Here is a 27,193-nt window from a genome sequence, read left to right as displayed (position 1 = left end):
AAAAACCGGGGTCCGGGAAGCTTGTGTTCAAAAAGGGAAACTGAGGCATGGTTCGGGGAAGGCCGGAACGGTGCCATGAATGCCCCCACAGTACACAGATGCACACGTGGAAGCCGTAGTTCGAGGCTCGATCCCCACCACAAGCTCCCTTAAGGTTCGTAGAAACGGAGGGAGGCGGGATAGGCGGACAGGCGGGCGTGGGAGCTCACAACAGCTTTCCTTGTTCCCGCTCCCTTTTTATCCAGGGGACCGAGAGCGCGGATCGCGCTCCCTCACCGAGCAGAATTCGAGCGTGGGGCTCGTGGCCGCGCTCGCGCGTGCTCGCTTTCGCGGGGAGGTGCGGTTGTGGGCGGGGGTGGGGCCAGCTCCCGAGCTCTGGTAGGCGGAGAAGGTGGTGAACGAGCGTTGCGGCTCCCAGCATGCCTTGTGGGCGGTGCTCCCCTTTGACCCTCTTTCCCTCACTATACATCCGGGCTCCAGCTCCTCGAGAGAGGAAGATGGCGGCGGCAACGACGAGCGGACCGACTTCGGTGGTTCCCAACGAGTGGATAAAAAACTGGGACAAAGTGGGCAAGCTCGAATTGTGAGTAAGCGGCTGCCCGGGGGGGATAGACGGGGCCCGGCGTTGTCCCTCGAGAGTTTTTCGGTTTTGATGAGCCGATTGGGGGGCGGCATTCTTTCCCTCCCCCACCCTTCCCCCTCTCCCCTAGACGGCGGCCGAGGAGAATTTGTGAGGACTTTCTAAGTCCAGAGGCCTCGGTCTCTGGGCAAATCCCTGGGCCTCCGCCACGACTCTGGAGGGGAACTCGCTCCCCTCCGATTTTTCAGTCTGTCAAACACGGCCTGGCGTTTCCCGCTCTGTGTTTCCGCGTCGAGTCCCGGAGCGCTCCCTCTGGTTGAGGCCCCGGCTCTCCCTTCTTGTCCCGCGCTCCCGCTCCTCGACCCCACTTTCACCACTCCCTACTTTCACTCCGATTCCCACTCCGATTCTGGTTTCTCCCAAGCTACCGTTTTACTCCCCGTTTCTCTTCCAGGCGCCTCCCTTTTCCCCTTCGCTCCGTTTCCTCCACCACTCCGGGACCCCCACCGAGTTTCCTTTGCTTCTGGTCTCCCCCCCTGCGGATTTTCTAATGCTTCTGTCCCCCCCCCTCTGATTTTCTAATGCTGATGCCCCTCCCCGACGATTTTCTAATGTTTAATGCTTTTGCCCCCCCCCTTGCCGATTTTCTAATGCTTCTGTCTGTCCCCGCCGAGTTTTCCTGTTTTTATTCTCTCCCCCCCCTCCCCGCCCCGCCAGCTGAGTATTCCCTGCTCGTTTCCCAACTCTCCCTTCCCCCTCCCCCCGCGGAGTTTCTCCAGTTTCTGCCGCCCCCTGCGGAGTTTTTTCTGCTCTTCCCCGCCGCCCCCTCCCACCGAATTTCTCTTAATTTTGATCGTCTTTCCCCCCCCCCCACGCCTTTCCACCACGTTCCTTTTTGCTTTTAGACCCTCCCCCCACCGTTTTTCGCGGGCTCTTCTGCCACTCCCTAACGGCGGCCCCCTCGCCCCCATGGCGTTTGCTCCTTGTTCTCAGCAACCCCCTTCTCCCGCTTCCTCGCGGTTCTTTCCCGTCCTCCCTCTGGTTGCTCTCTCTGTCCCATCTCCGGGTCCCCCTTCTAAAACCTGCTGATCCCTACTATCCTATCTCCCCCCCTTTCATTCTCGTCTCTCTTCCCCTTTCACTCTCATTCCTTTCTCTTTTATCCATTCCCCTTCAGTGGAAGTGCCCCTCCCGTGCGGGGTTTCCTTTCCGCCCTCTACCCCTGGGATTCCCTAGCTCTTTTCTTGTGCCCCGGAGCGATTTGCTTTCCCGCCTGAGTAGTGAGTGAGCGCCCGAGGCGGCTTCTCACTGGTCTCCTTTTCTGCTAACGTTCACGGCCAGGGCTCCTTCATACCAACTTTCTCGAATCTTGGCCGCTCTGGCACCCTGTCATGGAGTGCGCCTTTCTGAGGGCACTTTTTCTTGGCCCATAGTTTGGAGTGGGACGTTCAAGGCCAACGTGTGTGTTTATATATGTGTGTGTGGTGTGTAGTATGTGTACAGGCGCGCTCGCGATCGAAGACGGGGCGGGAGTGGGGGGGGGTAAGATGGGGGGGGCGAAATTAACATGTGACAATTTTACAGAGCTCTCTTCTCGGCTTCATAGTTGCTCATCGTCAGTGGAATTTCCTATGTGCCATACCTTCTCCTGATCCTATTTTGTTCACTATGTTGACTGCCTCTAGTTTTAACCTGCTCTAATATGGCAGATGTTAATGAGTTAGGTTTGTCAGGTGCCTTTAATTGATGCCAATGGACAATAGTTTTTTTTAAATCATAAAATACTTCTAGTGTAACATCAGCCTATGTTCCACATTCACATTCCATTTAAAAGTAGTTTTTTGGTTATTGGAAAAACTCATGGTCTAAAATTTGGAAAACGTGAAGAGAATGACATTCATTCTTTGCTCTTAGAAAATGTTGAAGAACCTTAAGTTGAAAAAATATGGCATATAGCTTGACGCTCACTTTAAATAGCTCATTTTTAAATGGAATCTAAAGGATGATCATCATAATGGGTGTTTAGAACCATTCTCTAAGCAGTAGATGTTTAATACCGAGGACTCTGTATTGTAAATAACTCAGATTTAAGTTGAAAATTTAAAACGAGGTGGCAATATTAAACATTGCTAGAGGAAGGTGTTTTTTTTTTTTTTTTTTTCCTTTTTTTTGCCAGCTTTGTATCACTCTGAATATTCTGAGCTTTGGTTGTTAGCTGGTCCTAATGTCATAGTTTCTCAACATATTTATAGAGCCCAATGGGAGATTTAACTCCTCCATAAAATCTTTGAGGACTCTACTACATTACACTGCACAAGGAAATCAGAGAAAGGACTTATAGTGATCATTTACCTTATTTTCTCATCTTTTATGTGATTTAATTGCCTATTTACCAGTTCCGTCTTCTCCATCAAGATAAGCTCTGAGAGGCCAAGTACCTTTTATACTACTTTTTTGCCTCCTTTCCAAATCTTTACAGTGCTGAACGTAGAGATATTTTAAAGTAATATTTTGTGAGTTGATTGTTAGGGGTTTTTACTAGAGAACATTGTCTATTTTTAGTTCTTATAAACGTCTTCTAATTCTTTACACTGGGCACTTTGCATAGTTGTCAAGTCAACAAGTAGGCAAAAAGAAAGATTGCCTGTGTCCTCTAGGCCCTTAACATTCTAATGGGGGAAACAACAAATAGACAGTAAAATAAGAGTGAGTAAATAAGGCAAATAAAGAGTGGGAGGGAGAGGTGGGAGAGGAGGAAAGGGAAAATGGGAAGGCGAAAGAGAGGGAATAAAAGGTAGAGACAGGGCATATTGAAGCTTGGAGAATGAGTGATGGCTAAGTGCCAAGGTATTTGCTACTTTATGAAAATAAGTGTGTACATGTATACAATTTGTAATTTTTAAAAGGGTCTCTACAGCATGTTGACTACTGTCTTGGTAAGTCTTTATTGTTAATAATGTAAAAGCAGTTCTTTTATACAGGCAGGGGCTCATATAAATTTTATAGATTGGTTAGCTTTCCTACTACTGTTTTCGGGACATTTTGGCTACTTAACAGAAAGTGTTCAAGGTTAAGGACAATGAAAGTCAGAACTACCTTTTTTTGTGGTGAAAAGCTCTGTAGGTTAGAACGAATAAAAAACCAGTTTTTTGATTACTTTTCTGATTTTCAGTTCTTTAATTCATTTTTAATTGTTTTCCAGAATGGAACCTTTACAATAGTAGTTTTGAAAATTCATATACAGTTATCAGCATTTTACTGTGTGAAGTTAGTAAATTTCTGGAAGACATTTTTTTTGCATTATATTCAAATCATTGTAATAACTTACAGCTGGGTTCTATTATGTAAATAAGAATTGACTACAAAACATGTTCTGTAAACTGATAAAATATTAAAAATGTAAATACTTCATAATTACAATTATGTCTTAGTCTTACAATATAAAATGAAATTTTTTGTGTTTGTACAGCCTAACTTTTTGTTTATTTTGCAAAGTGATTTTTCACTTTATTTTCTTGGGCAGGAATGATGATGTCTTAAATGTTTTTTTTTTTAACCCCCTTTTCTGCAAATCTAGACCATCACAGATTAATGATTACATTGTAGTATGTGGGAAGATAAGAAGTTTGAGAATGAAATAATGTGTAAAGACAGATCCTTATCACTATCATTCTCAATATTAGCAAATGCTTAGAATTATATCTCAAATGTATTTTCTCTTTTGACCAAACTAATTCAATTCAGCAAGCATTTATAAAGCACCTACTGTGTGCCAAGCATTGTGCTAGGTGTTGGAGAATAAAAATGGCAAGGCCTTTGCGCTAGATGAAATTGTTCTGCTGGATTTAAGCAGGCTAGCTTTGACTCGATGCCTTTTATTGTTAGTCATTTTATACATTGTCTCTTTAGAATGTAACATCTTTGAGGACATTGTCGTCTTTGTATGCTCAGCACCTAGCGTAGTGCCCGATACAGTCAGTTCTTCATAAATGCTGGTTGATAATTCATAATGGTTGATAATTCATATTGTTTACCTATTTGAAAGTATTAAGGGTATCTTGTTTACTTTCACATTAAGTTTTAAGTTGTAAGAATTTCACTTTGTCATGTTTCACCCTAGAAACATATTGCAAAATAGCTTCACTGGAGATGTTCATGTTTTCCAAATATATTGAGGTTGTATGGCTCACATTTTTGTTTTACTTCTGTGAAATAGGGCTTTTTATAAGTTGATATGGTACTGTTAGGTAATTGTCAGGGTTACTTAGTGGAGTAAGCCATGTGTTCTTGTGTCCTAGCTAATTGACCTTTCTACCTTTCTTTTAAAAGAAATTATAATTTTTTTCAGTTGCTAAGCATTTTTTTCAACTATTCCTCCCCAGACTCCAACCCTCCCCTCCCCCAAGAAACCCCTGCAAAAAAATTAAGCATAGCCAAACAACATACCCACATTCACTATATTTATTGAATGTCCCATTCTGCATATTAGTCCATCACCTCTGTCGGGGGTGATGTTCTTTATTTCTTTATCATGTGTACTCAGGAATCATGGTGGATCATTTATTGATTGGAAATCATAAACTTATAACAATGCAAAAGTGAACATTGTTCTGCTAATTTTGCTCATTTGACTATCATTTGATATAGGTTCCCTGGTTCTCTGGGACTCTGGTCATTTCTTATAACACAATAGTATTCCATTGTGTGTGTATATACTCTATAATTTGCTTATTCACCAGTTTGATTGGCAACCCCTTAGTTTCCTGTTCTTTGATATTACAGAAAAAACTGCTAGAAATATTTTGTGCTTATTAGACCTTTTCCCTCTTACATTTTTGGAATAGGCTTCCTAATACTATTATTGCTAGGTGCATGGTTTAGTAATGACTTTTTGGACATAGTTCTTGCTCTCTTCCCTTTTTTCCTCTTTTCCCTTCCTCCCACCCTATTAAAATAAAATGTAGCAAAACCACCCACCTTGCTGACAGCCTATGTAACACTTCCCACCTGTTATCACTTTCCTTCCTAGAGGAAGGAAATTTTTTTTGGTCCATTGGAATTGTATTTGATCAGTTCATTTAATCTGGTTTCTAATGGCATTTTAGTGTATTTACTTTATTGTAGGCTTTCTGTATATTATTCCGGTTCTGGTTTCTTTGCTATGAACTAATTCAAGTGATCCTGTGCATTCCTTTTAATGAGAGGAAATTAAGAGATTTTGTGAGTTTTTCCTAAGAAGTATTTAAAAACAGGGCATTAATGAAATGCTTAATGAATGTATTGGTATCTGTCCCTATTATTAACAATAATTTACCCCTTAGTATTATAGAATTATCCTTGGAGTTCTATCTAATTATAGATCTTTTCATATTGCATGAAACATGCAGGTTTTTAGCAGTTTGGTTTTGGAATCTTCTGGCTTATATTGCTGTATCTTGATTAATATAATTTTAAAGTATCTGCTTTTGAGTACAGGATTTGGGTGATATAGCAGCTGAGCTTCCTTGTGATAGTAAAACTCTAATAGGGGATTCTTGTTCTAGTGGGAGTTAAGGGATTAAGGATTTTCTTATACAAGAAACCCCTTGAGAGAAAGGTTTTCATCTTATGAGCTTTATTTGCAAATGGTATCTATATAAATCTCTGTATTTCAAAACAAGTGTCTGGATATTTTTTAGTATGTTTTTTAGCATAGGCCTGTGATTTCATTGCTGTGGGTAAAGTAGATAAGGAAACTCCTACCAATGAACCTGCTCTTAGAATTTCCTGGAGGATCTATAAAGCTGCGTGACTTGCTGAGGGTCACTTAGACAATCTGCCCCTCTAGAATAAAAATATTAATTTTCCATGTTATTTTAAAACTAAAGCCATCCTAATGCCATCTGCATCTAGAAAGACAACTATGGAGACTGAAAATGGATGTAAGCATAATGGTTTCACTTTTTGTTTGTTTCTTTTTTCTCCCTGCGGTCCGATTTTCCTTGTTCTACATGACAAATGTGAAAATGTGTTTAAAAGAACTGGACATATTTAACCTGTAACAGATTGCTTGCTATCTTGGGGAAGGTAAGAGAGGAAGGGAGAAAAATTTGAAACACAAAGTTTTACAAAAATGAATGTTGAAAATTGTCTTTACATGTATTTGGAAAATACTATTGAAAATAAAATAATTCTTTCCCATCTTCTCTTCTGAGCATTTAGGTACATTTTTACAATGGGTCTCTTTTTTGAGGGGCAGGAACATTAATATTTTTAACCCTACCTACACCCTTTCTACCTTTAAAAACAGAAAAGGAAAAACAAGCATGTCTCTTCATTTATTTTTTTGAACTAGCTAATCTTAAGGCTTTATTTTGGTTCTAAATCATGATTGGCCAATAAATGAATCAGTTCAAGAAATAATCAGTTGGGGTGGGTAAAGCTTAATTATTTTTGGGGAAAGTTGTTATTTAGATTAGGATTCACCTAAAACTTTTTCTTGAGATTTTTTTCCCCCAAAAAAACATTGAAGTGGTTTCTTCACTAAACTGTTTATAACTGTCTTACTGTTTTTATACTGGAGAAGAGAGTACTTAATTTAAAAAAATTTTACTGGTCTATCTTTGTCTTTTACCTTAGTCTTCTTTTTTCGAAGGAACCTTCTCTCCTAGATTGAATCTTCACTTGTGACTAAGGAAAAAAATTCTGATATGATGATATGACAAATTTAAATAATGCTTTAAGGAGATTTATTTTGATATAAATCTTCTATTCCTCCCAAGCAGACTGGCTACTTGTCTATAATTGATCATTTTATCTTAAATGAACTGTTAAATGTTTTTGGCTAGCCCTTACAACCAGTGGGTGGTTGTATAGCCACTTACACCTAGGTCTTCTTGACTCAGGTCTGGCTCTCTATCAACTACACTTTTGTGTAATTTAATATTTTATTGAAAGGACAAATGCAAAGCATTATCCTATTTAGGGAGTTAATTTTAAAATGTGGAATTATATCATTCCTATATAATATTGTAATTCCTATTTTAAAAAAAGAAAGAAAAATGCACATGTAAGTTGAAAGCTTAAAATGATAACTATGCTTTTATATTTTGTTGTACTTGGAAGAACTTGGAGAAAAGAGAACAGTGTGTTTTTCTTGGTTCCTAGGCCTTTTTTTTTTTTTTTTTCTTCCTATCAAAGAGGAAGAAGTAGCCTTTCTCTTTGAGGGCTAATAACCCTTTCATTTATAGTCTTTGTCACATTTCTTCCTGTTTTTTTTTTTTTTCCCCTAGGTCTGCTTTATTAGTCATTTCCAGTCTTGTAATGTTTAGTTTTTCTTTCTACTTCCTTGCTTTCTACATACAAAGATGTTTAAATCAACTCATCTCAGAAAAAACCTTTTTGGATCTTATTAACTTTATTCTTTAAAGACAAAGAGTGGTAGTATGGTGAGTGGTAGTATGGTTAAGGAGATGGAGACTGGAGGGAATCCACCTAGGATGTTCTATTTTCTCTTACCTAGTTTTCCTAAGTAGTCCAAAATAGCTAAAGCAGATTTTCTTTTAGGGAGCCTTATGTGTTATAGGACTATTAGGGCTAAGTCCTCTGGGCTCCACCCTCCCTTTCCAAAAAAAGCAAACAAACCAAAAAAAAACCCAAACATACTTATGCCTTCTGTTTGAAATGCTTTCTCTTATTTGACATGAAACATTTATTTCACAATCTTAAATAATTCTGGGATAATTAAGGGTTATAGCTTCTTCCTCTGGAGTTGGACTGGATGATGTCTTAAGATCCCTTTCAACTCTGTGATTCTACGATTGAGTCTATGAATTTCAAAGTATAAATGATATTGGTATTCTGAGGTTTTTGTAGGTGATGGGGTTAGAAAATTGGAAGGATTAACTGGAAGGATTCCACACTTGGGTATGGAGGGTTAAAGAAAGGAGAATGAAAGTTGGAAACTGGGATGTTTGGAAATATTTGAAGATAAATTTTGAATTTTCAAATCTTTTACCTGTGTGAGGCAATATAAACTTTTAAATATATAAATTTAAATTAAAAAAATATAATTTTAAATTTAAATTCTATATATTCATTATTATTTTTGGTAGCAGTTCTGAGTAATCTTTTTAACAAAAACAAACATGAATAATCAGTATATAATATACATGTACATATGTTTGGAATATATATAGGCTAGATTATACAAATAATTAAATGCTATGATTTTAACAATCTGACATTTTTATAACACAAAATATAACTAAATTTTATTAGGCAAATTAGTATCTTGCTATGTGAAAGTCCTCTAGAATTGAAAGTCAATTGTATAGTTTTTGGATTTCTCTCTTTAAAAAAAAGTAGTAAAACTTGCTCACCTGTTAAATAGTCTAATGAACAGGAATTACTATAAGTGCAAATGTTAGCATTTGCATATAGTTTTGCATCCAGTCTTGGTGTCACTGTATGTATCCATGTACGTGATATTTGGGACACATTGAAAGAAGCAGGTAACTTGAGATATCCAGGCATATTTAATGTGTCGCCTAATCAAGTTAATATAGTATTTTTATCTTATTTTAGTGTGCAGCTATGCCGAGCCCTCTGTGAAAATAAAACCCGTGAACATTTGATTTTTAGAGGTAAGTGTTTTAAAACTAGTTTGAATTAAAAATTTGATATGTATGATAGTCTCAATTTATTGTTTTGAAATGGTAAAAAGCAGAAATGGAAAGATGACTTATTAGATACAGGATGGCTATTCTAGTTTCAATTTTCTCTGTTCTGACTCTTTTAAACATTCATATTTTTGATGCTTTTTGAGAATAAGAAAACAACTAGAGTAGCAATTTCATCATATTTCTTTTGTTGAAGATAACTATTTTAGATTTTACTTATATTCTACTCCTAGCTACATCATAGGATGTGATTGGTGCATTATTACATACATTGGTGATATAATTGTAGTTATATTTTAATCAGACCTATGGCATTGGAAAGTTTTTCCTAATGGGATTATATATGTCTAGGTTGTCATATTCTAATTCAGCTAGCAATTACTGTATTTTAAATGATCAATGAGAAATAGAACATAATTAAACAGTTTCAGAAAGAATAACCTTTTTGCCTAAGAAAACTGTCAAAAATTGAACTTGTTTTTTAAATTGCTAAAAAAAATTTTGTTTAGGTGATATCTGGGGATTTGTTAAATCAGTTATGGTAATCTATAAAAGGAAAGGGAATGTTTACAACTATGACTTGAAAAGTTTTTTTGGAGTTTTGATTAAAATACATGCTTTAAAAGCAGTAAATGATTAATTTTTTTTTTTGTGTGTGTTAATTTGTTTTAAAAGTTATTCCCTGTTTTGAGATGCTTCCTTGCCAAATGCCACTTTTACTCCAGCCTTTTAAGAAATGATATTTTGGAGCTTTGAACTACTCATTAATACTACTGTAGTTCACTTATTAGGGAGAGGAAAAAAAAAAACTTGCTAGATTTCTAGGGAGTTAGAAGCATTTCCTGTAGTATTCCTCATGTAGAACCTTGAATCTTACATTTTCTTGATTTTTAAGACTAGTTTTTTATCGAAGCAAAAGTTATTAAATAATTACAATTTGTATTTCTACAATACAAATATATTGTATTACATAATACAATATATAGTGAGAACTGGATAGTTTATAAAGATGATGGGATAAAGTACACATTGGTATTAACATTTGAATCATCCTTGAATTTTCCTCAATCATCTCTTTCTCTCAACTCACACTGCATTTGGCCCTTATCACTTTTTACCTGGACAGTTGTCATAACCAACTAAATGATTCAATTTATTTAAAACTAGAATTCTTTTGGTTCTAGTGCACACTGAGAACATTTTGAGACTTTCTGTTAAGTTATGATCTTTATTTATTTTTCCTCTTTTTGTGGGCAGAGATGTTTTTTTGATGATGGTTATTTGTGCATCTTACCCATAGTTAATTCAAATTTTACTAATTCCTTATTGTCTTTACATTATAAGCTTCACTTCCATTGCCTCTCTACCAGATTGAAAACAGAACCCCAAATACTCCACTACATAGCAGAGTATATATTTCAACTCCCTTTCATGGGGGAAAAAAAAGTGAAAGGGAAAGCATTCATAAAACTGTTCTTCCATACTAACTCTAAACCATAAGGGAAAGCAATATGCTATTGAAGGAATAGAAAAACTTACATTCTTTTTACCAATTAGTAAGTGAAGAGAGCAAAATCCTAATACATCTCAGAGGAAGGGGGAGCAGGGTTCCCCCTTGCCTTTTGTCTAACCTCTTTGCTAGAAAGGTTGGGACAATGAGGTCGGAAGGGAGGGGGGAATGAGCCCAGTGGTAGTTAATACAGAATTTTCTTGAACATATATATTTTAAACACTATCTTTGCTATTTGCATTTTATAACAGTTTTAGGCAATAGTGAAGGGAAATAGAAATGTGAAGGTTTGGAGAAAGAACTAGACAGAAAGTTAATAGATGGACGAGAAAGCCAGGATTTTTCTGTTGCTTTTCAACAAGATTTTAATGAACTGGTAGGTAATGCATTTTAAAAATTTCTTTTAGATTCAGTAGTAAAAAAAAAAAAAAGTTATTGTCTCTATTGATATTTTTATAGTAGTAACTAAAAGAATCTGATAGTCAAATGTTCCAAAGAAGCATAGTAATAATGCATTTATGGTGTATGTTTTGTTCAACAGATCTGCAGCAAGTTATCTATGAACTATCATATCATGTCATAAGAGGAAATCTAAAGCATGATCAAGCATCAAATGTTCTTAATGATATAATTGTAAGTATATATATTTGATGTTATATTTGCCTTACCTCAGAAGTAAGAGAGGGAACAACTTTGATATGTGGTTATCTTTTGAAATAGAGATTCTTCAGATTATTAAATTTTATTTTACCTGTGTGTTATTTGAAAGATGTTAATAATACAAAGTAACTGATTATATAGAACTCAAACGTTCCCCTGTTGAAGCAAAGCAAAACATATTTGAGGAGGAGGTAAAAGAAAAGTAGTAGGCAGAGATAGGGGCAAGTCTTCAGGTACTCCTCAGTCCTTTTGTCTTGATTTTTTTTGGATAAAAAGTATCTGGGGGAATGGGGAGGCCTGTACTTTTTTGGATATACTTATACAATATGAATTATACTATTGTACTACTTTGTAACATTCTACTCATTCTTGTAACATTCTACTCATTCTTCTGGGCACTCCCTACAGCTAATGTGTAATTTTTTAAAGACTTGATTCTTGTTTTTTGGTGCTCAGGTAAAGCAGTGGAATTAAAACTAAAACAATGACTCTTTTGAAGCTTAGCATCAAAGTAATTGGCAATTTTTTTTTCCAACCCAAAAATTTGATTGTATTTTTTAGCATTATGTGTTTGTTTTTTCCTCTGGGGGTGGTGGGGTGTGTTTACAGGAGTAGAAGATGTGTTTGTTGTTTTTTTTTTTCTTTTTTTAAACTTAATTTAACATACCATCCAAATAAACTATTTTGATAGTGAGGAATATGGACTTTTTGGGAGGGTTGGGGGTTGGGGTGGAAATCACTTTGTATTTTATTCTTAATGCTGGCCAGGATTGCTTTTTGTACTTGTTCCTTTTTTGTCATGGCATACATATACACCGCAACATGGCCTGTCTTATATTTTAATTATACAAATACATTTGATTTAGTTTATCATAGCAGCTTGATTTTTTTTTTTTTAAAGAGCCATGCTGATTTCTATTAGGCCTTTGCAAATAGTTCAGTAAAGGTTGATATAGTATTAGCCAAGTACTAATTGCTGTTCTTATACTATGATGGTTACTAATGGAAAAGAGGGTGATAAAATGGAGTTGAAAAATGAGACTGTCCATAGGAAAATACTATAATGTTCCTAAAGTATGGTACTGGAAATGGGGGGGGAGGGGGGAAACTAAGTACAGAATTTCTCCAAAAGTGAAAGACATAATAGATAATTAGTAATGGAATAAGATGGTGGGATCTGGTGTATATAAATATGTAATATGTATCTTGAAAGAGTAAAGGTTATGTAGGACAGCAACTGCATATTAGGGGTTTTTGTTTTTTTTAAAATACTTGATAAAATGTGAGAGACTAATTTTTATATAAGTTAGTGTTATAGCTTAAATATGAATTTTACATGAATTTATATAAGAAATGTTTTATCAATAGTTCATTACCATTTTGTTTTAGGTAGATGTGAGGTACCTTAATACAAGTGATTTCTAATTTAGGATGCTGTTTGAAAGTTATATTTTTGTGCTGTTATACCATCTGTCAAATTATTTTATGATTCCCATGCTCTCATCTATGATTTCTGTAATTTCTGATATTTTTAATTTTATGGATATAGGAAATTCAATTGATGGGATTTAAGTGCACATTGATGTAGTGATGCATAGATCTTTCAACAGTAATTTTAAATAAATTCACTTAAAAGGTAGTGTTCTAATGCCATGATAATTGTATCTTCAAAATTTAGGACTATCGTGAGGATATGCCTTCCATCCTAGCTGATGTATTCTGCATCTTAGGTAGGTATCAGTTCTTCATTTCAACTATGAAAAGAGCCATTTGGTAAGCTCATAAAATCCTCCCCTCCCTAAACAAAAGATTATACAATGATTCTATGTATCTAGATAATTAACTGCTTTTTCTTGGAATTTTGAGTGTTATGAGTGAAGTACAGTGGAAATTCAGGCATTTTGGGTTTATTTGCTCTTTTTTGACAGGTAAGACATTCCAAGCAATTTAAAGTTGACTTCAGGCTATCCGATTGGAGCAGCAGCTAGATAATTTACAGTAGTTCAGATATTGTCCCCTCATTTGTTGTCAGTTTAATAGGTAGGCTATCTGAATGTATGATAAGGTTTAAAATTCTTATTTTCCATGAATGTACTTCATCTTCTTTAATAACTTCCTCTCTAAAACAAGAATAGGTCATTTGAAAAGACTGCTTTAGTTTTGAAGTTGATGTGTGTGTCTGCTATATATATCTATACACACATATCAACTTGTTTTATATGTATTATATATATTATATTATATATTACATATAATTTATATATTATATATATAATTTGTATTACACACACACACACACACACATTTGGCATTGTGGCAGTTGGGGTTAAGTGATTTGGCCAGGGTCCCACAGCTAATTAAAAGTCTAAAAATGTCAAATATCTGAGGTTGGGTTTGAACTTGGGCCCTCCTGATTCCAGGACCAGTGCTTTTTATCCACTGCACCATCTAACTGCCCCTAGTTAAGAGACTTTTTAAGTCAGTGAATAAACCAGATTTATAAATAGCCAGTTTTTTACTTGTCCAAGATGAACTTATACCAGATAAAAAAGAGGAAAAAAAAAAAAAAAGAGTACTGCTTTTGCTTTAGTGACCATGTACTAAAGTAGGTAGAGAATCTAACCCTTAACCTTTTTTTAAAATGGACTGGGACTAAAATTACTAAATTACTAAAATTATTATATAATTACCTAGTAATAGTTATTAGAAGTTAAATTGCATTTTACTTGTTTTTAACTTTTCAAAGAAAACATTGCACCATTTTTAAACATTTATTTTTAAATAATGTTTATATGTCAAGTTTATATGTTAAATTTTGAATGACTACTTTGGCTCTTTGTTAAACTTGTTCATTTACACCTTGGTTTAGGATACTTTTGTCTCATTGGAAGTGTATGTTTTGGCCTCAATAAGTGAATACCCCTTGAAAATATCTCTTTCAAGCTGGCAAAAAAAAAAAAAAGAAAGAAATAGAATTGTAATAAGCATATCAGAATGCTTCAGGGTTGTCAATGAGATTTTGTGTAAAAGAAATTGAATTTGAGTGACTTTCTAATAAATTCTGGCTGCTTGTCTTGAGCCTGTTGGATAGCTTATTTTGGTTTCTTTTGTACCTACTTAAATTATTTTGGGAGAGGTTTAACATAAAGCAAATGAAATATAGTAATATAGTAACTTTTAAAAAAGTTTTAGTTTACTGGTAATTATAGTGTTTGGACTATGATACTTTAGTTGTCTTATTGTGTTAGAAATCACTGACAGGAAGAAATGGAAGTTTTTATACTTGAATAATTCGGTAAGAGTTCTTTATTACACACACACACACACACACAAAATGTAAAATACCTGTAAAATTCTAATGATTTGTACCTGTAAATAATTATTTTTCAGTAGATACATTTTTGGAAATTTATATTTGGTGTTCTTTTTTGGGGAAAATAACCCAGTTCGTAGCCCTCACAATTCAGTTTTTCAGGAAGATGAATAAGATAGCTATGGAAGTTTTTTTCCCGCTGGGTCTTACCAGGTAAAAAGAAATCCATGTACTGGGGAGTAAATTAGATACTGGGGAGTAAAAGAGGTAGGTGTCAGACATACTGAAATGGATGTTGTATAATAGTGGGTGAAAAAAGGCTTCAGATGGGGAGAGATTGGGGTAATGGGTTTCCTACTCCCTTTAAACAAAACTTAAGAATTAAAAAGAGGGGAAAATGGCAAGAAGGACTTCTATGACAGACCTATCTGTGCTAAGGAAGATTAGCTAAGAGGTAAAATGATAAGGTTCATCAAAGACTTTTTTGTGAGGTCCAAGAACACAGGTTAAATAGGGGATGACAGGTGACTACCACAAGAAAGATTTTGCAGTGAAGCCAAAGAAGATGGACCTGAGTCCCAGAAAGGAAAGGCTATGATTCCCTAAGAGATTTAAGGGGATGAAAGAGGTAAGCTTTGGGGGATAGAGGACTGGGAGGTAACATTATACAGTAAGTAATGAGAAAACTGTGACACTTAAAGGTTGAAAGAAGCCAACTGCCTAGAATGGCTGTGGTGATGATTAGAAGTCTCTGGAGAGCAATATATTTTCTGAAACCTATGTGAAGAGACTGCCTGTAACTCAACTGTTGGTGCTTTGAAATTCCCTTACTTTTCATTTGAAGATAAGTTATGAACATTATTGCATGCATCTGTGAATCCTGGTAATTCCTGAGGTGAATGGTTGAATTTCTTGATACCATCAAATTGGAACTATTTTATTGTGTTAGCTGCATTATTTAAAAAGGAAGATTAAAAAAAAAATTATTGAGTGCTTTTGAGAATCTCATAGAATTCTCAATTTTCTGACAGAAAAATTTTTTATGACTGAACAGTTATGATAATTACGCTAGCTACTAGATATTTAATTCATTATTAAGGTTTTGAAAATACTATATAATTTTTGAAGCATTAGGGTCTGGATATCATGCTGGCTCCTTGAAGATTATGCCATAAGTTCTGGAGGGTCCTACCATACTAGCTAAGCTTCAGCTATACTCATGACAATGGGCTGAGTCTTCCTTTTGATGATCAGCCAAACTAAGTGTGGAGAGGTTCCTTATTAGTAGTTTGCCTAATTCATTGGCTATTGTAATTTACTAAGTGTAACCCTGTGAAATGGCCTTCAATGTTGTGTGGCCCTTTTTCAGTTGTGCACTCATGGTGGCAGAATGGTAGAAAAGGGAACTGAGAATACTATTTTTAGGCAGTCTATATAAAACATGGTGACTGGTATTCTAAATGTGATGTCCTTGTTTAGAATGAATTAGTGGATTGAATAATATCAATCTTGATACTCTTGCTGTGAGAGTTCTTAATCTTATTTGTATCCTGGAACTTTTGGAAGTATGGTGAAGTCCATTTGAACTCCTCAAAATTAAGCTTTTAAATGGATGAAATAAACTGCATAGGATTTTAAAGGAAACCAATTATTGAAATAGTCATCAACATTTTTTCTAAAAAAGATTCCAGATGAATAACCTTTGTGCTGTGGATCTAGAAGAAAGTCAATGGCTTTCAGATACTCCTTGGAAATAGTAAGAATAGAATTTGTGGGATTTTTATTTTGTGCCCAAAGGCAACAAAATCATTTCATGGACTATCTTGAGTAAAAGAAATATCATGAAAATAGTGGTAGTTTTTGCACTCAGCTTTGCATTGAATTCTTGGAAGAAGTTCTATAAAGAAACATATAATACCCTCCAAGTTAAGAAAACACATTTTGGTACTTAGTGATTTCAGTTCAGATTTAGGAATGGATAAGAATAGTGAAGAAGTAAATTAGAAAACATGAATTAGGAATAAGTAATGAAAGAGGCCAACTTGTACGCTATATAGAAACCTTACATTTTTCCTCCATGAATACTTTTTTAAAAGAAAAAAATCGGTAAATGATAGACATGATTAACAGCCAGTAGCATCACAGAAAATGAGTTGTATTATATTTAAACAATCATAGAATTTGAGAATTGGAAGGGACCTTACCGTCACCTGGTAGAGCTCATATGTGAAAGGGGATCTCCACTAAAACACATTATATAAGTCGTTATTCACTCTCTTGTTGAAGAAAGGAAGCAACTTGTGACAAAGTCGTTCCTGAATCTGTTGTCCATAGACGGATTGATGTCTTGTTAGGGCAGAAGTCAGAAATGATAAACAATTAGAAGAAAGAATAATGAGAAAAAGATTTGGGCATGGTTTTGAAATTAGTCTCAATCCTGACATATTCAAACAAGTTAAAAAGAAGTGGATAAAGGACTGAAGAAAAGACATTGACACTGCTTATAATAATGTCTATTATTATACAATTACATATTTCCATGAGACCAAAAATGACTTTAGTCAGCAAAACACTTGAGTTGCCAAACAGATAGCAGGCAAATATAATACTAGTTTAGAACATAGGAGATATATATTATGTACTCATTTGTAAAATCTTAGGGCGAACAACATTGAAAGATTATGAACAGTATTACCTTATAAAGCAAAAACCCCTTAAAAGAAAGTTTGGCCGAGATACTCCAAGCATTGTAGCTATCACATTTGTTCTCTTAATATCACAGTCTCAGAGGTACTTAAAAAGGTACAAAAATAGAAAAATTAGCTTGATTGGAGTAGGTGCACATTGAAGAACTGGCAGGAGTGGAGTGGCAACACACTTTAAAGTCATATTTTAAGTATTTCAAGTCATAAAGTATCTAAAGGAAGGGGCCCTTATTAATTAAGAAGAAAAAAGTTAATTGAAAGCATTGACTACTATATTTAGACCTACTTTTCTATCTATATACAGAAGTTTTTATTAGCATTTTAGTACTGATTTAGTACTAATTAAAATTTATTAGTATAATCAGCCCATGTAGGGAGGCATCCTTGATGAGGATATTAGGGAACTGTCTTATAATTGAAGATGGCCTACATCTGTACTATCTTACAAATTGAGAAAGATATATAAAGAATACTACTTTGTTATTTGGTAGAGCACAATGCCACCAATAAGGTGTTACCCATCTGATAATCATTCAAGACTTTGAAATATATCACACAGAAAACTGATTCATGGCTTGCTGATCATATATTGAAGTACAAAATGAGGTGATTGTATTTCCCACCATAATAGAAAAGATTGAATACTGGGTCCAAATTGATAGATTTCCTACAAAGGGTGAAATTCTATAAATGTCTTTATATTTACCAAAGATAGCGTTAATTATATCAAGTCTTCGAATGTGAGTCTCTTCTTGACTATGTCCAAAACTATCAAGAGTTTGGGCTAACTATGTATATAGGAAAAGTCAAGTGGACGAAGAGTGTCTCTTGCCCAGACTATGACAACTACATTGAATGGGCAACCCCTAGGGCTTTGTCCGTATTTGTATGTGGGACAATGTAAATAGACAATGAGTTAGGTCCAGAATTAACTAGAGGAGAGTGAGCTGGATTACCCTTCAGGAAATTTCAAAGCTGCTTTTAAAGTATATCACTTTGTCAAGTGGATGATGTGGACAAGAGTATATAAGAATGGAAAGGTTGCAGTTTGCATTGTTCCAGAGAACAATCAAGTCAAATAGATGATATTTGAATATTTGAGGTGTTTTTTTTTTTTTTTTTTTTTTTTTTGCTGAATAGCTTAATTGTTTAGAATCTTAAGTTAACTGAAATAATTTATTGATCTGTAGTTGTACCATTTAGAATAATAGAATTGGAAGTGATTTTAGATGTCATTTAATCTATTCCTTTATTCAATGCAGAAATCTTCTATGTGATATATGCCTCTGCTTCAGGAACAATTCAGTGATGGAGAGCTTCATTATTTTCATTTTATTGTTAGATAGTTCTAGTTATTAGTACCCCCTTCCCCCCGTTTTTAACTTAAAAGAAAAATTTTCACTCTAACTTTCAGGGCACAGATTGTACTATTTTTTTTTTTTTTTTTAATTTCCATTGTTCTTAAGGGAGCTTTGTGAGAGAGTATGGATCCATCACCACCATTAGGAGAAAAAACTCAAAGTACATAACCATTTCACATGTGAAGGGCAGAACAACAGGTGGTTTTAGTAATAATTCTAAATGAAGTAAGTAACCTTGTTGGAGAAGCTAGAAGGTTGCAGTAAAAAAAAAAAACTACAAAACAATTCATTTTCTTTATCTTTGTTTTTTGTCATAGATATTGAGACAAGTTGTTTAGAAGAAAAAAGCAAGAGAGACCATTTTACACAGCTGGTGATATCCTGTTTGGTAAGTGTGTCCTTTAGAATTTTTTTTCCTTTGCTGAACTTTATTGTATCCCTTTTGCTAAAATTTCCAGTTACAAATTGGAGAATTGAGTTTATTAAATACTATTATAACCCTGTTTTATCATTTCCTTAAAACACTCATAAGTGAGACTGCTTTGTAACAAGGTTCTTTTTTTTGTACTTTTACTAACAACCATGAATGGTGATGAAGATATATCTACCTGCATACTTGTAGCAAATAAGTTGAATAATATATAAAGGTTTTAGCATTTTTAGGTATAGATGTATATATTCAAACCACCTGTTTTCTAAGTGCTATTAAAACAAGAAGTTTTAGTTAAACTATATAAGGAGGTAATATTGGAAAATTTCTTTGGACATATTTGGACATCTGTTTTGTAAAAATCATTAAATGATATATTAGGATCTTTTATTATTTTCAGTAATACTTTTCTTAGCATTATACTTTTTCTTCAATATACTTCAATATACTTTTCTTAGCATTTATGAGGAAAGTGACTTGATGAAAATAGATTTGAAATTTGTAGAAAAACATTTTTTTTTAAGCTCCATTGAATGAGAGGAGAAAGTAGCAGAAATGATTTAATACAAAAATTGAAATTTGTTTTGTAGTAGGCATTACTTAGATCTGTATTGTTTGTTCATACAGTTAAATACATAGGTGACATTTCAATACTGGAAACTAGAAATATGCCCTCCATGTTATAACAGATTTTGACTTAAAGCTTATTAGAATGTTTAGTTAAAATGGATTTCATTTTAGCTAGAATTTCACCCTTAATACTTACAATTTATAGACTGCATGTGGCAAAAGTTTCTTTTATTTTTTAGAAAACCATAATATATCCCCACCATATAGACTTCATACACACTAGTTTGCTTTTTTTTTTCTTTTGTCATTGGAGTTAAATTGCTTAAAAGTCAAAATTATATTTCATGATAAACTATGTACATATGGCATTTGATATTTACTTTCTAGAGTTTAAACAGTGCCTTGATGTCATAGAATAAAAATATAAACTTGAAAATTTAGAAAAAAAAATTTTTTTTTTTTTTTAACCACACTTCTTTTATATGTAGTATTTAGTTTCAGACACAATCTTAAAGGAGCGTTTGGATCCAGAAACATTGGAATCTTTAGGACTTATTAAGCAGTCCCAACAATTCAATCAAAAATCAGTTAAAATCAAGACAAAACTTTTGTAAGTATTTGCATGTCATATTGTAGATTATATTAAGTGATGTTTTTAGTTCCCAATTTGTGTATATTGTTTTTTTTTAAAAAGACCAGGGTATATGGCATTTAAAAAAAAAAAATAAAGTAGCTCAGAAGTTAGCTCGTGATTAAATTTTTCCTCTGATCATATAAAGCAATATAATCACTGAATTAAAATCATTATATCATTTTTCATATTTGTAACTGTAAGGTGATTTTCCTAAATTACAAAAGAAAGATATTTTTTCCTGTCCTCTACCTTGTGTTGTTATATTTTGAATTTCAGTGTGCTTTCATCATTATATAAGAAAAGCTAATATCTTTCTTGAAAAACCAGTCTTTTATTTTTTTTTAAAATCCCTTCTTTATGTACATCTTACCCAATGCTAAATCTTACCTAAGTGCTACAACTTTTTGAGATGCCATAATCCACCAACAAAAATACATTATAGACACACAAATATTTGCTTAACTTGGTTTTATTTACTTAACTATGTTTATCTACTTTCAGTTATAAGCAGCAAAAATTCAATCTCTTAAGAGAAGAGAACGAAGGTTATGCAAAACTGATTGCAGAACTGGGACAGGATTTGTCTGGAAGTATGACTAGTGACTTAATCTTAGAAAATATCAAATCTTTAATAGGTAAGACATATGTAACATTTTATATATACATCCTGAAAACTTTTAAAAATTGCCAATGATTATTCATAGAAAACAGGCCATAAATGTATTTTTTTTTTTTTTTTTTAAACCCTTACAAAGGAGTCTGGTTTAGTGGTTGGTTCTGAACCTGGGTTCAGGTTCTTTCTCATTCTCTGAAACATAACTATGTGACCAGACAAGTCACTTAACCTCTCTGAGCCTTAGTGTTTTTGATGTATAAAATGGGGATAATAACTTGTAATTATTATAATGCCTTAATAAATAATAATACCTTACAGGATTATTATGAGGCTCAAAGGAGAGACTATATGAAATGAAGTTGGTGTCTTTTCTTTCAACTTTGAAGGGTAGCCATTTTGTTTTAATCACACACTTGCATAAAATACCATTGCTTGGTTCGGTTCTGTTAAGAATTTAATTTTACCCTTTGTTACTGTTTTTGCTTTTTTGTTTTAAGTAATTCCTTGCCTCCTAATGGTTCATCAATTTAATGTTAATAGATATTACAGTGATAATGATTGTTTTTCTGAAGTGATCATATTGTCTCTGGTAGTGATAATCTCACTCACTGTCTTCTCTATTAGCAATAGACTAGGTTGGATATTATGGAAGCTCTCTAATATGGCACACAAAAGGTCTTATTTTTACATAAACTGATACTTGGGCAGGGCAAAGAGCATTACTCAGACTTAGATGCCCTATGTACTCTTAACAGTTGCCAATAGATAAGGTTTTTCAGGAAAACAAGCTTATAAGAAATGGCATTTTACTCCTTAAAAGTTTAAAAATTTTCTAAACCTCTCTTTTGGTTTTTTGTCACCTTGTATGTTAGTTATTGATCTTGAGTTACTGATTTAATTCTAAACCTTTATTTCTTGTGGAAATTATATAATCTCATTCAGATGAAAAATGTGTACAGCTCTTATGCCAAAACACTTGGATAATTAATAGCATAGATAAAACAATTTCAGAAGAGTTAATAGTATTAATAGAAGAAAATTAAATTCATATTTTGAATATACATTTGTATTTCAAGTATAAATTGTATTAGAGGTAGTAATCTATTATAATTCCTAAAGCATTTAAAAGTATAACTTGTTTTATGCTTGTTAATCTACTTTTTTTTACACAGTTGTGTGTATATCTTTATTTATCTCAAAGGAGGCTACTTTCTACTTCTGAAAAATTAACTGACTACTTTTACATTGTCTGATTTTGAACTAGTAATTTACTCGTGCTGTTTTCAGAAATTTAACCTGATATTTCACAGAAGAAGGATAAAGGAAGTGTAGAGGGCTTATTTCTATATGAATTATTCTGTATTTACCTGTATGTCTCTGCTTTTGACTTATTGGTGGGGACTTATCTGAGAGTTTTTTCCCTTTAGTCATTTAAGAAGTAGATATTTTTAGAGAATCATTCTACTTTGTTAAAGAAAAGTCACAGTTAACAATGAGATTATAATGTTATCTTATAACAATAAAATAAGGATAACGTTAATTTTGAAACCCCAATTTTCTTGTATTGTGATACAGAATTGAATTTTCTAACACCTGAAGGAGTAGCACTTGGATGACTTTCAAAGTAATTTTTCAAGATTAATTTTATTTTTAGCCTTCCTTTGAGAATTAGTATAAAGCAGCACTCTATCCTCATTTTCTGTCTGTTATTCTGTATGTTTTAAGTTGTTTCTGAAAGTCACTGCTTTACAAGAAATAATACTCATTTAATTTTGAATTGTTGACTTTATTATATTTATTATAGGATGCTTTAATCTGGACCCGAACAGAGTCCTGGATGTCATTTTAGAAGTTTACGAATGCAGACCAGAATATGATGAGTTTTTTGTACCTTTAATAGAATCCTATATGTGTATGTGTGAGCCTCAAACGCTGTGTCATATTCTAGGATTCAAGTTCAAGTTTTATCAGGTATTATTTATATATCTATCTATTTATCTTAAAATATCACTGATTTATATATGTGGTTAATCTTTTTTCTCTTTATTAATGGCATTGAATTGACATTGTTTTAATATAATAAGTCTTACTTTATCAAACTGTTGGTTTTATTCTTTTGGGTTACTGAAAACCTTTAATTTGCAGATGAAGGACCCAGTGGACTGCTGCTTATTTCCCTTTAGTAAAAGTCATTCTTTCCTTGGGGCCTCCTAGAAGGCAAAAGAAGTGCATATTGATTTGTTCCTCTCTCTTTCCGCCCTTTCCCACCAGTATCCCTAATGAGAGAAGGTAGAGATTTCTGAGAAAGGATTGGGAGTATAGGAAAGGAACAATAAGATACAAAAACAATTCTTTGGAGAGAGGGGAGATAGGGCAAAGAAGAGTAGCTATCAGGGGAATCTACTCTCTTCCCTGATCTTCTCAAGAGACAAAAGATATAAATATTTTAGAGTAAGATAGGCCCCAAGATTTTTTGGATGTGGAGATAGGAAGATTATAGTGCTGTAATATCCTGATGCCCTTCATTATGTTCTCCAATAGAACTTCAGCATTATTTTAAATTTTTATTACCATTTAAATCTGTATTTGTATTAATATCTCTATTAAAAATGCTAGTTCCTTAATCTACCCTTGAACTAGATCTTTTTGATCTAATTCTTATTGATAAGTCATAGCAATACTATTAGTAGCTGACTTGATATAGTACTTGAAGTTTTGTAGTTTTTAATTTAGACTTCCTTAGGTTCTCATTTCTATTAGATCTATAGATACTACAGGTAGACTAAAGAGTGCAATTTATTTGCTTTTTAGTGGTTCTTTTGTTAAATGGCATTCCTTATTTTTTTCTTAGGAACCAAATGGAGAGACGCCAGCATCTTTATATAGAGTAGCAGCAATACTTCTGCAGTATGATCTTATTGATTTAGACGATCTTTATGTTCATGTAAGTTATTTAGACCCAAGAGAAAAGAGTATTGTCAGCCCCTTATGCAGTTGGGAAGTAGAAAGGACTCATGTAGCACTGACTACAGTTGTTGAGGGGGAAGGGAGAGAAGCACAGTACTTGTTTGCATTTGACCTGTTAGTCCTCATAAATTATTACTTGTGTTTACAAGTTAAAGTTTGAGTGTGTGCAGTGATGATTAAACTCAGTAATAGAGTACATTTAAGCTAGAGCCCCATAGATTGTCCTTAGACCAAGGCTCCTTTTTTTTCACTTGGGAATATTCTAGACCAAGGCTCCTTTTTTGTCACTTGGGAATATTCTCTCCCTTTTCACTATGATAATATTTTTAGGCACTCATTTGGAATGGGAGCTGCATCATTATATCCTCTGTGCATGTAAATGCTAAATCTGTAATTTAAACTAGGGGGTGGTTGCTTTGGGAGGCCCATGGTTTAGGAACTTAACTTGGCACACTGGGATTTCTGAGTAAATTTTCTTAGACTTTAAATTATGATAATGTGTCCTCTCACTCAAAATTGAGCATGTCTAGAATAAAACTAATTCACTGCCTCCAAGTAGCCTTCACCTCTCAACTTTGCTGTCTCTGTCACTAATAAACTAATTCTTCCACTTTTTCAGGTTCTTAATGTTCGAGACAAAAGCTTATTTTAGAATCTTTTAAACTGACAGATAAGCCATTTAAAACTCAGAATTACTAAATTCTTTTAAATTAGTTCAAAATAAGTCACTATAATCCTTTAGAAGCAATAAAGGAGAATCAGTAAGAAAACCTATTAGCAGGGAAATGGAAAACTGTGGGCATTAGTATAGGTGGGACTTCTAATTTTGAATACTTCATGTGTTGATGAAGTCCTACAGTCATAGGTTTAAAGCTATTAGGTTCCTTAGAGGTCATCTATTCAACCTTTCTCATTTTATAAAAAAGGAAATTAGAGGGGTTACATGATTTACCTATGGTGTTATGCCTAGTAAATCAGTTTTTGAGCTCACATGTAATGATTATGAATCCAGTGCTCTTTATTCTGTCTCTTTACACTGCCTCACTCTATCCTCATTTTATAGATAAGGAAAGCGATATTTAGAGAGAGCAAGTGACTTGCCCAGGGTTACATAGCTAGTAAGCATTGGAGGTAGGATTTGAACCTGATTCTCTCCTGATTCCAAGACCAGCATTCTCTTGGACTTCTGGAGAAATTTTTGGAAGTTCTTGAGAATTCATTTCTGGCTTTTTGATGAAATGGGCAGGTAGTTGGGATTATCCCTTTTACATAATTTTAACTCTTATTTGTATAGCTTCTTCCAGTGGATAATACCATTCTTGATGAGCACAAACAAGAAATTGTGGAAGCCAAGCAAATTGTTAGAAAACTTACCATGGTTGTCTTGTCCTCTGAAAAGATGGACGAGAGAGACAAAGAAAAGGAAAAAGAGGAGGAGAAAACAGATAAGGTACTTAAAATATACTAGTAGAATTGAACACTGCACTTTATTTCTAAACCAAGAAGAATTCTCATGAATGGAATCAATTTATGGGCTTATAATTTCATAAGCATTCTTGCTGCCAATTAAACCCTATATTTTTGGGGATATTTTGCTAACTTTGAAAATTGACTATCTTTTAAATCTGTTGGGCAGCTTTCCAATTAAAAGGCTGATCACATTTTTTTTTCTATAAGAAAGTTTACAAAGTAGTATTTTTCAAGGACCCTTTAAATGAAACTTAAGGGTTTTTAGAGGTTCTTATGGCAGATGTGTACTAAGATAAATGTTGCTAAATTGGTTTATTTCAAGTCTACAAGTTATTTTAAAATCACATGATAAATGTTTTATATCTCCCACAGATAATAAAGAATATAGGAGGATTGTTATATGGTAAAATCTCCATTTAAATGTAATCAGATTAACCAGAATTGTTTTTTGGCGATCTCTTTATTAAGATTGGGGCAAATTACAATAAAAATCCTGATATTGGGGATTTATTTAAGAAAACAGCAAAACTTCAGCATTGGGCTGAATAGGACCAGCTTTCTTTAATGAAGTACAATGGTAATAAATTTCACAATGTTGACATGGAGATAATGCAGAATCCTCAATTATCAAAAAGATTCGTGTTCTTAAGGCAGGAAAATATGCAAATGAGGTTTTTAACCAAAAGTATATTTAGGTTACCAATTCATTTCATAGGAACATTATTTCTCTGAGCATTGTAATTGGCTGTTTAATGTATTATCTTTTTGAGGAACTGTACAGATCATATTTTGTGGGCTAAATATTTAATCAAGAAAATATCTTAATTATAGATTAATTAAAGGCATCAACACAATTGTTAAATATTAGTTACCTGGTACCATTTTTGCCATTTTAAAAGTAGCCAAAAAACTTAATGATACTTTTATTAAAATGTTTTTTTAAAAACAGTTACTTTTGTTTTTAATGTTTGTAAATTAGTTACAGTTTCTCTTTTTAAAAAGGCTAGCTTACGTTCCATGCATGAAAATGGTTAGTAATTTTAATAGAGAAAATATTTAGATTTTTTTTTTTTGTCTGTGTGTTTGTTTTGTAGCCACCTGACAACCAGAAACTTGGCTTATTGGAAGCTCTGTTAAAGATTAGTGATTGGCAACATGCACAAAACATTATGGATCAGATGCCCCCATTCTATGCTTCTTCTCACAGGCCAATAGCCATTGCTCTTTGTCAGCTTATTCATGTAACTGTTGACCCCCTTTACCGAAGGTATGTTGTTTTGTGACTTATTAAGCATTGAAGTCCTTTGCAATGGTTAAAGATGTCATTTATGTTTTGTCAGATTTTTATTTTATGTTAACTAATGATTAAGTGAAAAATGCATACTGTATAATCTTGATTAAAAACAATTATTATGTTCAAATGTTTTTTCTTTCCCATCTAAACTGGGATTAGCACACATATATGTCAAGAAATTTAAGTTATAGGGATATCTGGATCTTAGATCTTTGAGAAGTTATGGAAACAAGTTTCTCTTACTTTTTTTCCCCACATTTATTTATTTATTCATTTTTTTTTGGGGGGGGATTTGTCATGTTTTTTCACTGTACATAGATCTTTGGTTTATTAGTCTTAATAAATGACTATGCATTTTATATAAATGTATAACAGAAAATATAGAGTAACTTTATGTTGTAAAGCAAGCAATAAATATAAATT

At 33.8% G+C, this 27,193-nt stretch overlaps 1 protein-coding gene across 11 annotated transcripts in view; it reads left to right on the top strand.

Moving 5' to 3' along the window:
- The first annotated feature begins 404 nt into the window (after window positions 1-404).
- The window catches only part of THOC2 (THO complex 2), an 82,161-nt gene continuing 55,372 nt past the window's right edge, over window positions 405-27,193 (top strand). For all 11 annotated transcript variants that reach the window (XR_002770695.2, XR_002770694.2, XR_004230583.1 and 8 more), the window contains exons 1-11: window positions 405-583; window positions 9,146-9,204; window positions 11,292-11,383; window positions 13,089-13,140; window positions 19,107-19,177; window positions 20,278-20,399; window positions 20,925-21,058; window positions 22,844-23,010; window positions 23,891-23,983; window positions 25,301-25,456; window positions 26,571-26,743. Coding sequence is in view for 7 of the 11 variants with exons in the window: in XM_023506904.2 (XP_023362672.2) it covers window positions 420-583; window positions 9,146-9,204; window positions 11,292-11,383; window positions 13,089-13,140; window positions 19,107-19,177; window positions 20,278-20,399; window positions 20,925-21,058; window positions 22,844-23,010; window positions 23,891-23,983; window positions 25,301-25,456; window positions 26,571-26,743 (1,283 nt within the window). In the remaining 4 variants the exon portion in view is untranslated. The remainder of the gene's footprint in view (window positions 584-9,145; window positions 9,205-11,291; window positions 11,384-13,088; window positions 13,141-19,106; window positions 19,178-20,277; window positions 20,400-20,924; window positions 21,059-22,843; window positions 23,011-23,890; window positions 23,984-25,300; window positions 25,457-26,570; window positions 26,744-27,193) is intronic.

Source organism: Sarcophilus harrisii, chromosome X (assembly GCF_902635505.1).
Source record: "Sarcophilus harrisii chromosome X, mSarHar1.11, whole genome shotgun sequence".
Classification (NCBI taxonomy): domain Eukaryota; kingdom Metazoa; phylum Chordata; class Mammalia; order Dasyuromorphia; family Dasyuridae; genus Sarcophilus; species Sarcophilus harrisii.
Note: the sequence above shows the minus strand (reverse complement) of the source record. Positions and strands in the feature narration are given on the sequence as shown.